The sequence below is a fragment of the Myotis lucifugus genome, unplaced genomic scaffold, assembly GCF_000147115.1.
Source record: "Myotis lucifugus unplaced genomic scaffold, Myoluc2.0 scaffold_68, whole genome shotgun sequence".
Lineage (NCBI taxonomy): Eukaryota > Metazoa > Chordata > Mammalia > Chiroptera > Vespertilionidae > Myotis > Myotis lucifugus.
Genome location: NW_005871116.1, coordinates 5,222,338 through 5,237,710, shown reverse-complemented (window position 1 = coordinate 5,237,710; position 15,373 = coordinate 5,222,338). Strand labels below are relative to the sequence as shown.

The following is a 15,373-nucleotide window of genomic DNA, read 5'->3' as shown; positions in this document are numbered from 1 at the left end:
TTATGAATCATAATGTAAATATCTGATATGCAGGATGTATTTTCATTGTTACAAATTGAACATAATTAAAGCATAGTGATTAATCACAAAAACAATATATAATTATATATGTGTTTTCCGATGGTCTTAGGCGACCCCTGTGAAAGGGTCGTTCAACCCCCAAAGGGCTCTCGACCCACAGGTTGAGAACCGCTGATATATGTGTTTTCTGAGTCTTAGGCGACCCCTGTGAAAGGGTCATTCAACCCCCAAAGGGGTCGAGACCCACAGGTTGGCGACCCACAGGTTGAGAACCGCTGACTTAGAGAAAGAGGTCCCAGGAGTGAATCTGGAGGTCAGTATATTTCTTTCTTTTTTTCTTTTTTGTGTGAATAGAACCTGAGATTAATAATAACATTTTTATCTCTCACTGGAATTGTGACCTTGGACAAAGTACTTTAGAATCCCAGCTTCTTTGTAGCACCTCCCACTTGCTTTTATTTCTCAGGTCTATTTTGAGCACCAGTGGGATAGGGCGTTTGAATGCATTTTTCTAAAGCTCTGGAGCGCTGTGTTCTCACCTTGGTCCCTCCTGCTGCTTTGGTTAATAAACCTCAGAGGACTGCTATTGTTCTCACTGACCCAATAATGATGCCTGCAGAACTATGTAAAGGGTGGCAGCTAGCAAGGCACACCCTCCCCAGCCTTCCCTGTCTTCTGAAGTTCTCCAGGTCCAAGGGAATGGAGATTCTACCCCCACCCCCCAAGTTATAAAATTTACTGTTTTATATAAAAACTAACCTACATGATGTTTTAATATATTGTCAGCTTTGTCAGTAAATTACCTAATATTTAAAGCCCATCAAAATCAATCTAAATATGTTGAACCCTTACATTATGCAAAACCTATGATAACTTTTGAGGGGAGCACTATGACATCTTGTTCCCTCTTAGATACTATTTTCTTATACTATACATAAGCCTAATTAAAAATTTAATTTTTAAGTTAAGCACAGTAAGAGGTTATCAACAATAATAGCAAAATAGAAGTTATAACAATATACTGTAACAATATAATGTGAATATGTCATTATTAAGTAAAATAAGGGTGACTTGAACACAAGCAGTGCGATACTCGGACTGTGGAACTGATCACCAGGACAGCCACTAAGTGACTAGCAGGCAGCCAGCATATAAGCTTATAAGGTGTGGAGGTGCTCATGTCCCAGGGGGGATGGAGCCGGACCGCGTGAGATTTCATCATGCTGCTCAGAATGGCACACAATTTAAACTTATTAGTTGTTTATTTCTGGAATTTTCTATTTAATATTTTCAGATCATGTACCCTAAAACATTGACGACCTCTCTCTGCTGTCATATTTTAAATAAACCACTAGTCAATTAGCTATGTGTCTTTTTTTTTTTTTTGTACTTTGGTTTGAAAGATTCAGAGATTCTGGTTTGGGATGAAAACCAAAGTTTGTCCCCTAATGAAACCTGCTCCTGCTGAATATCCATCTTGATTTTATTGGAGTGAAAATAACATTTGTTACTCTTTTGGGAACAAGAGAAATGAAATGAACAAAGAGAGCCTCAGATATCCATTGATGATTTATGTTTAACCACGGGTACACCACTGCCTGCAAACAAAGGGTCTAAAAATAGATATTTTTCCATATTTCCTTAGGATGAAGCACACTGTTACCCAGAAACACGATCAGTCTGCAGGTGTGTTTTCACTGTTTCCTTGCAAAGGCTTTGTCCCATTGAGTGTTCAGACTCATGAAAAAGGATGTCTTATTTTGTTTGTTTTTAGATGAAATAGTTTGAAATATTTGGTTAATTTGGGAAAAACAGTGAAAGATTAGAAACCAAGAATGACTTAACTGTTAGGAAGTCATAGTCTTTGACTCTGTGGTTCATTCCATGAAGAACTCAAGACCATTCATATCCAAGAATATAGGTCACCTCTCCGATTTGGCTTCTGAAATTTACCATTAATGCACAATGTCTGTGTCACTGAATGACCAAGTCCACATTCAATTCCTTTGAAGAGAATCTTAAATCCAAGCCTCATTGAAGGGAAATTAAACAGAAATGTGAAGAAATCTAGTGCCTCTTCTGTGCTCTATGTGAAAAGGAGCTGGGTTGTTCAAAGAAGGAGGAGGAGGAGGAGTTTTAAAGAAACTATTTAGTTTTCTTAATAATTTGCTAAAGGGATTAAAGTTTTGCCTTGCGTTGTAAAAAGGTTCTTTTCAATGTATAATTTCATTTTTAAAATTTTAAGCTTTGCTGGCACAGACAAAACTCAGGGAAGAAAAATTCATCATTACCAAACTCGGATGACTACAGGTTGACTCTAAAAAGCTATAGGATTAAAGCTGTTGAGTTTTTTTTCATATAATTTAAATTTCTCTCAAATTGAAGAATTTGCAAATCTAATTAATTTTGAGAATTTATAAAAAAGAAGTATTTTAGCTACTGTTTTATTTATAGATTTTTTTCTTAATGCTTTGGCAATATGTTTGTACCCAAGAAGTTTTCAGTTATTTTTCCTCTTTGTCGGTTCATGTTTTTAGTCTACCAACTATTTTATGAGTGTATTAAAGAGGACTAGGTTTTATAAGGAGATAGGAAAACTTTTCATGAAATTAATTCCCATAAAATAAGGGTAGTAAAATGCTCCAAGAATAATGGATACAACTAAAGTATACCCTACACAGAGTGCAAGGGACTCTACAAATTGAAATATTGGCGAGGTGAAAGTATAGCCAGATTTAATGAAAATCACAACAACAATAGTGACAAGTACTATTTATACCATGCACTTATGTGCAAAGCATTTTAAGTCACTAATTATAATAACCCATGAGGTAGTTTTTATTATCTTTTTTTAAAAGATTTTTTTAAAAATTGATTTTTAAAGACAGAGGAAGGGAGAGGGAGAGAGAAACATGGATTGGCTGCTCCATACATACCCCCTCCTGGGGTTGGAGCATGCGACCCAGGCATATGCCCTGACCGGGACTCAACTGGCCACCTTTTTGTGCCTAGGATGAAGCCCAACCAGCTGAGCCACACAAACCAGAGGTTTTTTTAATCTTTACAAGGGAGGAAAGAAGAATAAGGAACAACTTTATATAAATGAAGCTAGCAAGAGGGAGAGTTAAGATCGAGACCCATTTCTTTCTGCCTCCAGAATCCAAGGTCTTAAGCACAAGGGAATAATGGTAGGTGCCTTTTGCTTTACACTTTTCAGTATTCACATTTTTAATATAATTTACTATCTCTTTACTGGCAGGGTCATAGACATCTAGCTAATTGAATTTTTCAGTCAACTAAGTGTAGCTCCAGGACAATGTTAATACTTCCATAAACACAAAATTAAAAATCATTCAGTAATATTAACCTCTTAAAACTTATTAAATAAAATGATCTAGAAGCTATAAAATGAGAACCTTCCTGCATAGAACCAAGAGCCTTGAGGGGGGAAAAAATGGAATTGGGGGTGTCTCTTGTCTTGATTTCTTTAATTTGTTTTTTAAAAAATAAAATCTAGGGCCACATTGTATATATATTTTTTCATTAAGCAGAACATTAAGGTTTTTTTTGGAGTTTACTAAATATTCACCCAAAAGGATATTTTGGTAGTTATACTCAATTTATATTAACAGCTCTCTACGGTTGGACTTCTATGTTGTTTTTTATCTTTCACTATTATTAACAATGCTTTAGTGAGAATCCTTATTCCTGTGCATGTCTATTTTCTGTGACAAAATTTCTAGAAGTGGATTTTGGGTTGTGTACATCAACATTTTACAAACTTTCAATAAATATTGCTAAATCGTTCCCCACAAAGGTAATTTCAATTATAACCCCGTAATAACATATGAAAGTAGATGGATATTATACTTAAATTTTTTTGATAATTTGCTAGGTGAAAAATACTGTCCTATCATTTTAATTTGCATATCTTTCATGACCAAGGAAGTTAGATATTGATTGGCTGTTTGTATTTCTTTTGTGGTTTTATATGTTTCTGTAAGTATTACTCTAGTTATTTTTATAGGAATCAATGTCTCTAGTATTTCACTCCCAGGTGTTCTTGAGTCTTCCACGTAGATGAGGAGCTGTGTGAGGGGGAAGAGGAGGATGGTGGTGATGTGCGCTCTGGAGCTCGGCTCTCTGAGTTCGAACCCAGCCTCTTGGGGGATTCCCCACCCTGGGCCTGAACTTGATCGGCTGTGCTAGTAGACTAGATAAGGAAGAGCATTTTGAAACCTGCAGCAGGACCCAGTTGAGGAAGTAAAGATGGGTGAGGCTCCCAGAGAGAAGGTAACCGTGATTGGCAGCTATCCCCACAGAACCCATTCCTAAAATAAGGCGTGAGTCAGTTGCTCTGTTGATTCACTGTTTTGAGACAGCTCTTTCAAACTTATGGTCACGATTTCCCACAAAATCGTCTCGTTGCAAATGGGGACATAGATTCTGTTGAAAAAGAGAAGGGAGGAAAGGGCCAGAGGGCATCTCTAACATAATATAATGGTTTTGGATTCTTTATCTATGATATTCTCTCCGGAAAGGTTATTGGATAATAAGGCATAGTAGACTGACATAAACCGAGGGGAATGCTCTCAGAACAAAATTGTCTTATTGTAAAAAGGACAACGATTCCATTTACTAATTTTGCTTTCTCCTTCAGTTTAACTGCCAATTTTTGACCCACTTATTGATTTATTCCAGGTTCGTGTTAAGAATTTACCTTGTGATTTTAAAGTCACTCCCATGAAAATAGCAGTGGCTTTCCTCACTCCTTTCAGAGACCTTGTCAAAGTGTTATTTTTTCCACCTCAAATATAGAGCTAGTCTACAAATGCTGAAACGATAATTAAGGCTTATGTAAGATTGTTTCATTTTAAAAATTAGCTGCTATTTTTTTCTTTTCTAGGAGTTACTCTCTAAATCTTTCTGGCTCAAGACTATAACTTACAAAAATAAGGCATTTTCGGGTACTGGCTTACATAGTGATTTAAAGAAGAAATGTGTGAGAGGAAAAATGATAAGCATTACTCATTGACCCCTTTTGTGTTTTTGGTTATATTTCTTTTAAATTTTTTTAAAAAATATTTTTTATTGATTTCAGAGTGGAAGGGAGAGGGAGAGGGAGATAGAAACATCAATGATGAGAGAGAATCCTTGATCGGCTGCCTCCTGCATGTGATGATCTGGTTCATAGGCCAACACTCAACCACGCTGGCTGGGCTGGTTATATTTCTTTTAAACACATTTCTGTAGTTTGATCCTATAGCATATGGCAGCCTCCTAAAATTAGAATATACTCAAATTTCCCTGGGGCCTTTTATTAGGTCCCTAGAAAATCCAGGTGCACAACCAAATTAATAATAGTGAGAGGCTGTAATTGCCAAGCTGTTAATAGTGTTCTTTCTGGAGAGAAGCCACCATAATCAAAAGAAACTGCCCTGATAGCATTCGGGAAGGTGAACTCTCATGGGAGTTTTTTGAAGAATGAAGGAAATCGCATTTCTTTTCTGTTCAGGGTAGCTGTTGCTATTTTGGATAGCTTTTCCAAAATTAGGCTCCTCGTGACATAACATAAAAAATTCTAACTTCTCTCTGCCCGCCCTGTTCCTGTGTACCCTAAATCCTCTCCTGGGGGCCATCACTTTACCCTCCCCTATAGATCACATCCTTCCTTGACTCCAGGCCATTCCTGCTGCCTGGTATGCCCTCCCCACCCTTCTTATTTCATTTTCTGCTCAGTGGAAGCATTTATTGCCATGTTATATTGTGATTAGCTGTTTACCTATCTTTTACCTATCTCTTCCATTCGACTGAGCACCTCATAGGACCTTGTTCCACTCATCTTTGTATTCCCAGCCCCTGGCACAATGCCTGGGACATAATAGATGCTCAATAAATGATGTTGGAGTTATCGAGAGCTAGTAATTTTAAAATACAAGCATCACTTTGCAGGCTTAGAAATGTTCTGCCCATTTTAGTTGATTGACATCATTATCCTGCCGTGGTCTGAGAAAGCAAAAAATGCCTTGTGCTCAGTGGTTGTTCCTTTATATGTGAGGCCTTTGTTGGGCCCTGCATCGAGAGACTTGATAATCTGCCGCCAGCCGTTCTGTAATTCCCTTCCTCATTACTGTGCCTTGCTGCCTCTGACTTCTCCAGGATCCTTTTATCTCAAGGTGTGCCTTTGAATGCTGGCTGACATAGATAGTGTGTCTCATTCGGGAGGCTCTTATTACTCAGCTAGAGCAGAGCAAGCCGTGTGGTAGTTAACTAGACATGCAGAGGATTGTAAAATTGGTGGCACATAAACTGGTTCAGTAAATGCAGTAGCCTGGTTAGTCAGGAGAGCATTAGCATAGCAAACGCACACGTTCAGAAGGGTAGCGAAGATACTGAGCGGCATGGAATTAAAATCATGTAATCATGTGTTTCATTTACCAAAATCCACCCAGCAGGAGGGAACTGGTCTAGCGGTCAACAACCTAGAATAATTAGAAAGATGCATTAATGTGCAGACTCTAAGGTCTTGTTATAAAACATGCAAGTGTTACCTACCCAAAGTCGGAGTGCCTGGTGCTGCGAAAAGCCAAGGCTCAAAACGGCAAAGTTTGGAGTTAGGAAAGGTTTAGTGATCGAGAAGGTGCCAACCAAGGAGATGGGAGGACTAATGGTCCCCCAGATCCATCTTGCTCACTGGACCAGGGTTTTTAAGGGGCTGGGGGAACAGGTAGTGGAAGTGCTGGTGGGCAAGGTTTAATCGGAGGACCTTGAAACTTGGCCACTACGGTAAAGGGATGTCAACAGCAGATCTTCCTAGACAACAGACCCTTGGCTTCTGAAAGGGTTCGGGCATTCCAGTTTCAATTATGTCCTGGTCCTTTTGTTCCTTTGGGGGAAGGGGGTACGAGACTTTGGTTTCCGGTGCAGGGGGAGGTCCAAGTTCTCTCCTTTGCACATTCTTCAGCTGCATGACTTGTGGTTTTGGTCTGTTGTCTCTGAAACGCAACTCAGTCTATTATTAAGCAGGACAAGGCCATTGTGAGCCGTTACACAAGGGCTGGGAAGAATATTGAGCATCATTTAAAGTTAAACTTGCACATTTTAGAGATGAAATGACTGTGATTCACATAAGAACACAGTTCTAGATGATAATTAGGGCTCAGCCCTAAATCTGCATCCTCTGACCCCAAATCCAGTTCTCTGAAGCATGCTCTGTTGTCTCATTTTTTAAGTATGGAAGAAGTCAGTATGACATTAGATTCATAAGGACAGAAATTACTCTCTTACAGAGTATTGGCATCAATAAATTACTCTTTTCTATCAACCCCAGCCACTTTTCTGTGATGGGTAAATTCTGACGAAAAGATCAGGGCTCTTCTCTTAATTGTCATTCTTAATTTTTTAAAATATGGTGTTGAGTTTTGGGGATGAGGTGTATATGGCAAGAAGACGTTCTGGATTTGGGACCTCAATCATCTCTCTTCCCTGTCGGTTTCCATCATTGCTGTGAATGAGGGCCTTCAAGTTAGGACTGATCCTGGTTTCCTAGTGAGGACTAGAGGCTGAAATTCAGTTTGTCTTGAAAATCAGGAACCAAGTGATTCCAGCCTGATTGTGTGTCTGCTGTTTGTATGATGGGAAGGGCCATTTTATCTCAATGCTAAAATCACAGCAGAGAATGTGATGACGTTTGGATTTCTTAGACTTAAAGGGCTAGTCTGTGAAACTGAAGCACAGACAGAAGAAAGAGGATATTTTGTTTAGAAGTTTATTCTTTGGTGTTATGCCTACCTTTCTTAGACTACATCAGGGAAAACCAACATGGCATTTTAATTTGTAATGAAATAAATAGGGTTAGGATTCTGCTTTGCTTACTGCTTCATAGAATTGAAAACATATGGAGAACATTTAAAAGATGAAATGAAAAAGGAAGTTGTTATCTGTTGCACATGGGAAGTGATTTTAAATTTAGGAATTATTGAGTCATTCTCGAGCTGAATTTGAGTCAGTTCTGTTAGATTAAACAGCCATTATCTGTGTTCTGGAGATGTTAGAGTTTAACCCAGTGGTTCTCAACCTGTAGGTTGCGACCCCTTTGGGGGTCGAACGACCCTTTCACAGGGGTCGCCTAAGACCATCGGAAAACACACATATAATTACATATTGTTTTTGTGATTAATCACTATGCTTTAATTATGTTCAATTTGTAACAATGAAAATACATCCTGCATATCAGATATTTACATTATGATTCATAACAGTAGCAAAATTACAGTTATGAAGTAGCAATGAAAAGAATGTTATGGTTGGGGGTCACCACAACATGAGGAACTGTATTAAAGGCTCGTGGCATTAGGAAGGTTGAGAACCACTGGTTTAACCCAATTCTCCCTTGCAGTTTGTGTTAAATACTGTGTTCTTGCATAATCAAGAACTCTGAGGATGATTAACAGCCTAAAATGGAAGGAAGCAAGTCTTAAAAAGTAGTTGTAACGGAACCCAGGTTTGACTGCCTGAAGCAACAAAAGCCAAACTCATGAGCTGGTGCTGGTAAGAAGGAAAGGAGATTATTCAAGTTGCTGGTGACTTGAGAAGATGTGTGGACTCCTGTCCTCAAAAACCTATCTTCACATCTCAGTGCAGGCAGAGGTTTTTATAGGGAGGGAGAGGGAAAGCAGAACAAAGAGATCAGGTGGAGGGACTGTGGGCGTGCAGGCAGTGTCCTTGAGTTGGCCATCTGGTTTTTGTCGGTGAATTCCTGTGCCTCGGCCGTCTGTGCCAGCCAGGGACTTGAAGGTCAGGCTGCTCCTTAGGTTCACACAGGAACTGAAGTTGCTGGATTGTGATGTATACTAAAAAAACTTAACATGCAAGCTCTAGCTTTGAGAGAAAAAACCAGGTTGGAGTAACAAGCTGGTTTTAACATTTACTGAGATTAATATGGGTAGTTTTATATAAATAAGTATGGCATATTCATTCCCTGTTGCATAGTAACCTTTTAACATTTTAGTCAGCATCACTAATAGGCAAGGAAGTATTTCTGGGGCTGTAAAACCCAACACAATCTTTCTTTTTCTCCCTGTTTCTCCATAACTCTTCATTCAAAATGTTCCTAGTTTAATTCTATTAATTATATCATGTCTTCCTGCTTTCCCGGGGGCATGTGATAATGGTATAGTTTTTTTTCTTACTATTATAGATAAGACTGGTGCTTTGAATTAACATGTTAGAAGTATTTTAATTCATTTGGGTAGATGTAGTCACTTTAATTACTTCTCTGGATTTGCTACAGTTCTAATAAATTTTTTTTAAGGAAAATATATGACATAAAATTGTATATTTATAATACTTCCTGGAGGCTATTTGAAGATTGGAATTTTTGGTCAAAGCAAATGTGTTAGCAAAATACTAGCATGGGCTGAACTGTTTGGATGTGGTATTAGAGTCAGTGGAAATGAAAACAATATTTACAATAAGCTGCTTTAAGTTTGTTTTTTTTTAAAAAAACAATTCTCCCACATTATGAAAACTATTGGGATAGTCTCTGAGTAAAGTAATATTTCTATTTTTTTGGGGGGATCAATCTGTCCTACTTATTTTGCTGCTAGTCATAGTTTTAATAAATTGAGTTAGTTTAGGTAAAGCTTTTCTTCTAAAGAGTTTAAACTGCATCATCTATTTTCCTTCTTACCCAGTGTTTCTAAATGAGACAATGGAGGGAGGAAGAACTGTTTTTACTTAGTAATGAGGGACATTTGGTTGAAGATGATTATCGTGAACTCTGAGGTTGGACAACAAGTGGAGAAAGGAAGATTCTTTTGGAGTTTTGGGGGTATCCTCTACATCAGTGGTTCTCAACCTTCCTGATGCCGCGACCCTTTAATACAGTTCCTCATGTTGTGGTGACCCCCAATTTCATTGTTACAAATTGAACATAATTAAAGCATAGTGATTAATCACAAAAACAATATGTAATTATATATGTGTTTTCTGATGGTCTTAGGCGACCCCTGTGAAAGGGTCGTTTGACCCCCAAAGGGGTCGCGACCCACAGGTTGAGAACCACTGCTCTACATTATAGTCTTTGAGCTGGTAGTTAGCTAAACCCTTTTATTTCCTTTTCAAAAAAAAGTATTAGGCCAGGTATTTATTTATTTACAACATTAACCTTGATCCCTAGTGAATTTCATTCACTTAGTATTGGCCTGTCTTGTTCTCCTAGCCAGCAGAGACCATTTCTACCTTCATTTGTTTCCCCTTCGTTCTCTTCGTCATCAGGACGATCTGTTTGCACATTGTCCGAGTGGGGTGTGAGAGCCTGGCAAGCCCCATTTGTCACTAAGAGTTTCTGACCGCTTGAGCCCGCTTGTCTTTCTCAACTTTTTGAAATCTGCTTTTCTTCCAAGATCTGGATCCATTTCTATGTATGTCCAGGATTCAGTTCCTGGTCTCTTGCAAATTTCAATTTTACCTTGTCACTTTCTCTCAGGGTTTCCATCATTTCTACTTTACCAAGCAGTTATCCTCATTGGTTGGAAGCCCAGAATCATGGTTTCTGTCTCACGGTTTCATTCTGAGAGATAGATCTTGTCAGAGGACAATAGAGGATTTATCAGCAGAATATCATGAATAGAGGTGTTCAAAAATTAGTGTCTCTCATGATAGCACTGTCTTATTTCTGAGCCGATTTTATCATTTCTATAAAAATATGTTATCTGCCTCTTTAGTTTAGTGAGCACTCTGATTCCATAGCCATTAGTGTGATATTCTTTCTTCTTTGAAATCACTTTATTTTTTTTTAATATATTTTATTGATTTTTTACAGAGAGGAAGGGAGAGGGATAGAGAGCTAGAAACATCGATGAGAGAGAAACATCGATCAGCTGCCTCCTGCACATCTCCCACCGGGGATGTGCCCGCAACCCAGGTACATGCCCTTGACCGGAATCGAACCTGGGACCCTTCAGTCCGCAGGCCCACGCTCTATCCACTGAGCCAAACCGGTCTCGGCTGAAATCACTTTAAATACACTTTCTCACATTTCCGCCCTAGCTCGTGGCTTTCCGGACGTGTGCCTAGTTCAGGGGTGGGCAAACTTTTTGACTCGAGGGCCACAATGGGTTCTTAAACTGGACCGGAGGGCCGGAACAAAAGCATGGATGGAGTGTTTGTGTGAACTAATATAAATTCAAAGTAAACATCATTACATAAAAGGGTACGGTCTTTTTTTTTTTTTTTAGTTTTATTCATTTCAAACGGGCCGGATCCGGCCCGCGGGCCGTAGTTTGCCCACGGCTGGTCTAGTTCCTTGTCCTTTCACATACGTGGGCAGCTTATTTTCACTGCACGTGGTGGAATGTCTGTGGGCCTCAGATCCAGTCAATCAGGTTTCAGTAACGATTGTGCCATCATAATTACCATCGTTTTTAAGGCTGCAGATTCTTTTTAAAAAAATATATTTTATTGATTTTTTTTACAGGGAGGAAGGGAGAGGGATAGAGAGTCAGAAACATCAATGAGAAAGAAACACCGATCAGCTGCCTCCTGCACACCCCCTACTGGGGATGTGCCCGCAACCAAGGTACATGCCCTTGACCGGAATCGAACCTGGGACCCTTCAGTCCGCAGGCCAACACTCTATCCACGGAGCCAAACCGGTTAGGGCAGGTTGCAGATTCTTTAATAGCCATTCGTCTTTTCAGTCCCCGTGCCTTCCCATGTAGACCTCTAAGACCACATGCATGTGCTCCAAGCCTTTTTAGCTTTCATGCCATCTTCTCCTATGTTTTGTACCAGTCATCTCATTTCTTAGCACGAAGCTTAAGAAGATAGGGACTTTTCTGGATTAATGAAAAATTTGGATTAATGAAAATTTTTTCTTTTTCTTTGGGTTTTGGGGAAGGATGCCCTGCATGCTGACTTGCCTTTTCTCCACGTTTTCTTCATCTTACCTGTTCTCTGGCTTAAACTGACATCCAGAGCACCTCTGCATCCAGCGTGTACCTGGTTCTGTTATTGCTCATTGCCTTCCTCTCCCATTTTTCTAGGCTTCAGCTTTTGCTAATTTGGGTTGGTGTCTCATAGGATTACAGACATTATTGCTGCTGCTTGTCTGCTTTTTTATTTCTTGGCAAAAGATGAATGTTCATTCTGAACCTTTTTTTTTTTTAAATCCTCACCTGAGAATATGTTTATTGATTTTAGAGAGAGAGGAAGGAGAAAGAGAGACGGAGAGAAACATCGATCCGTTGCCTCCCATATGCTCCCCAACCGGGCATTGAACCTGCAACCTTTTGGTGTATGAGACAATGCTCCAACCAACTGAACAACCCAGCCAGGGTCATTCTACACCTTGTTGAAAGTTAAAATGGCTCAGGGAAAAAGTCTGCCATGTGATTCCTGCCTCCTTCCCTCCTCCACAGCCCTCACTTTGCGACATGAAACAGCTGGGTTTGCAGGTTCACAGCCTTCTCCACTAGCAGCCTCCACGGTCGGGCCGCTTCTGTGGCTGTAACGGATGGAGTTTGTCACTAAAAAAAAAACAAAAATAAGGAAGTTATTGCCTGGCAGCTCCTCTGTTCCTTTGCCTGAGATATAAATAGTACTTGCCAAGTAAAAACAAAAACATTGTCACCCAAGGATGAATTCTGATCTCTCTTCGAGCTTTATTATACAACTTTTCAGAATTATAAAGTAGGATGCGTGCAGGGCAGAGAAAGCAACCTTGGAAAAGAGAGTTCAAATCAATAATAATTAACATTTCCTAGCCTCTATTTTCCTGCTAATGACTGAAGACAAGTACTAATTAGAGAAGCCTCAAGTGTCTGGATTTTTTAGATGGACCAGATGGTGCCACATAAGAACTATGCACAGCGCCAAGGAGAAGTCTGGGTGGTTCCTAGCTACCTTGCTTCCAACTTGACCTTGTCTGAGGACACCTGCGCATGCCCATTGCTTTGCACTGAGGCCTCTTCTTTGTTCCTTCTTCTCTATCTCACCCACTTGTGACATTAGGAGGTGTGTCTCTGCCATCGTTTGTGAGTGCTCTTACACACTTTTATTATTACTTTTTCCTTAACAAGTGCATTTTATTCATTTTTTCTTTTCAGATTTCTTTGACTCTTATGTTATTGCCTGATCTCACTAGACGCCCCCCCCCCAACACACACACACACACACACACACACACACACACACACACACACTAGTTCTTTCTCGTGATGACACAAAACCAGCCCAGAAGCCTCAGCCCCTTCAGTGGGTAGCATTGAGATGGTCCTGCCTCTTCTGTTTTTAAAAAACTCTTCTCACAGGTTGTCTGAAAACATGTTTTCTCCTGTTGGTTTGTACTTCACATTCTTTTCTTCCTTTGCTATGGAAGTCAGCCAACCAGCTCGGAGAAAGCATTGATTTCTGTGTAGAAATTTTCCATACTGTTGAGTGTGGATGAAGTTTGAACAGATGCTGCACGTGCACTTTACCATGTGCACTCATCCTAACAGGAGAGCAAAGCGTGGGCCCGATGGGGTGTTACCCGACGCTGGGGTGTTACCCGATGCGCGCTTTTCATCTGAGTTGTTTTACCAGTGTCTTCCACTCCTTTGCTGGGAAAGTTGTGATGCCCGATGCGCGCTTTTCATCTGAGTTGTTTTACCAGTGTCTTCCACTCCTTTGCTGGGAAAGTTGTGATGCAGTTACTCTCAGTGAAGAAACTTTGTCTTAATTTGGTGTTGTTGTTTTTGTCGAAACTTTCTTTGGTGGAACCAGAGGAGAATAGTGATTGGTTGCCATCAGCATTTGTGGTTGAAGTGAGAAGTACTAGTTTCTGTCCCTTTCCCTTGTATTTCTTGCCTCTGCTGAAGCGTAATGTCAGGAAGAACAGTTAGGGAGCTGCTGCAATAATGCAAGCAAGAGGCAGAAGGCCCTGAGCTTTGGGAAGAGTGTTAGACATGGGGAATAACTCACATTATTTTTTTAAAAATGGAAGCAAAAAGGATTTCTGAATATATTTCATAATCTTGTAAGTGCTTCAGAATTTAGAAACCACTGTTTTTCTTAGCGTTGCTGTTTTCTTTTTCACATGTGCTAGTTGGTACTTATCTAACTAATTAAGGAATATATCACATTTCTCACTTATGTACTTTCTTGTTTTGGAAATTACTTACTTGATGTCTATTGCATATTTTTTAAAAAAGCACATTGTAGGTTTCCTTCATTATAAAAGTAGAAGGGAAACAAAAATAACTTGTACTATCACCCGGACATGATAATTATTAGTATTTCAGTGTATTCCCTTTCAGTCTTTGGTAGGTATAGAAATAATTTACACATAGGACCAAAGAGCCAGCATTGAATTATGAGCTGTCATTAACTATTCATTATGTGGATGCACCAGGTATATTTTACATTTGTCCTATCATTAACCATTTAGGTTGTTCCCAACTCCTTCATATTTTAGCAAATGCTGTGGTAAATATCTTCATGAATAGGAAGTCTTCATGCTCATCCCCAGGATAATGGATTTGTGTACACATGAATTTTTAAAGTCAGGACTGTCTTCGAAGAGTTGAATGGAATAATTGTAAAGGTGGGAATGAGTCCTAATGACTGAGAGTTCCATGGGTGGAGGAGGTGGCAGGTGCTCAGCTGCCCTGCCTGCCCCCCCTCCACCAACTGGTCACCAGCTGGGGAGGAAATGCCGGAGCGTGGAGAGGTTCAGAGTACAGTGCTGGGGTCTCCTTGCCTCCCCCTGACTCATTCTCAGGTGAACATCGGTGCACATCTGTACCCACTATTTCAGTTTAGATGCCCTCATGTTTCCTGACTCTTCCTGGGAGATTTGTTTGATTTGGGTCAAGATCCGTCTGTTTATCAAAGAAGATAGCTTTTGTCCTCCATGTCTTGTTCCTTCCCAGCTGTTGGGCAGCAGGTACACCATCACTAAAATGCCTCTTGTAATCCCTGGTATAGGATTTTGCCCACCCACCTGTGTGTGTGTGTGTGTGTGTGTGTGTGTGTGTGTGTGTGTATTATTACATTGTGTATACAACCCAAGTTGGAAGTGAAGATGCATATACTTCATTTTTTTTAAATAAAAAAGGTTCATTTTAAGCTTTCACTATTTAATTAAAATTTCTTTTTCTCTTTGTATAGGTTGAAGAAATTGTGGATGTTGGATCCTTTGCCCCAGAAGACATCCATATTCCTAAGATTTATGTACATCGCCTTATAAAGGGAGAAAAATATGAGAAAAGAATTGAGGTAGTTGACTTAGCTTCACTGTCAGTATTTCCGGGTCTGATTATCAGAGACGTGTGTCCCTGGGTTCATTCCAGATAAGAGGGAATTAAAG

The 15,373-nt window shown here is 39.6% G+C and overlaps 1 protein-coding gene across 1 annotated transcript in view; it reads left to right on the top strand.

Moving 5' to 3' along the window:
- OXCT1 (3-oxoacid CoA-transferase 1) overlaps window positions 1-15,373 on the top strand; it is a 115,348-nt gene that overhangs the window by 37,939 nt on the left and 62,036 nt on the right. Inside the window, 1 exon segment of the mRNA XM_006110040.3 lies at window positions 15,175-15,282. Coding sequence (XP_006110102.1) covers window positions 15,175-15,282 — 108 coding nt within the window.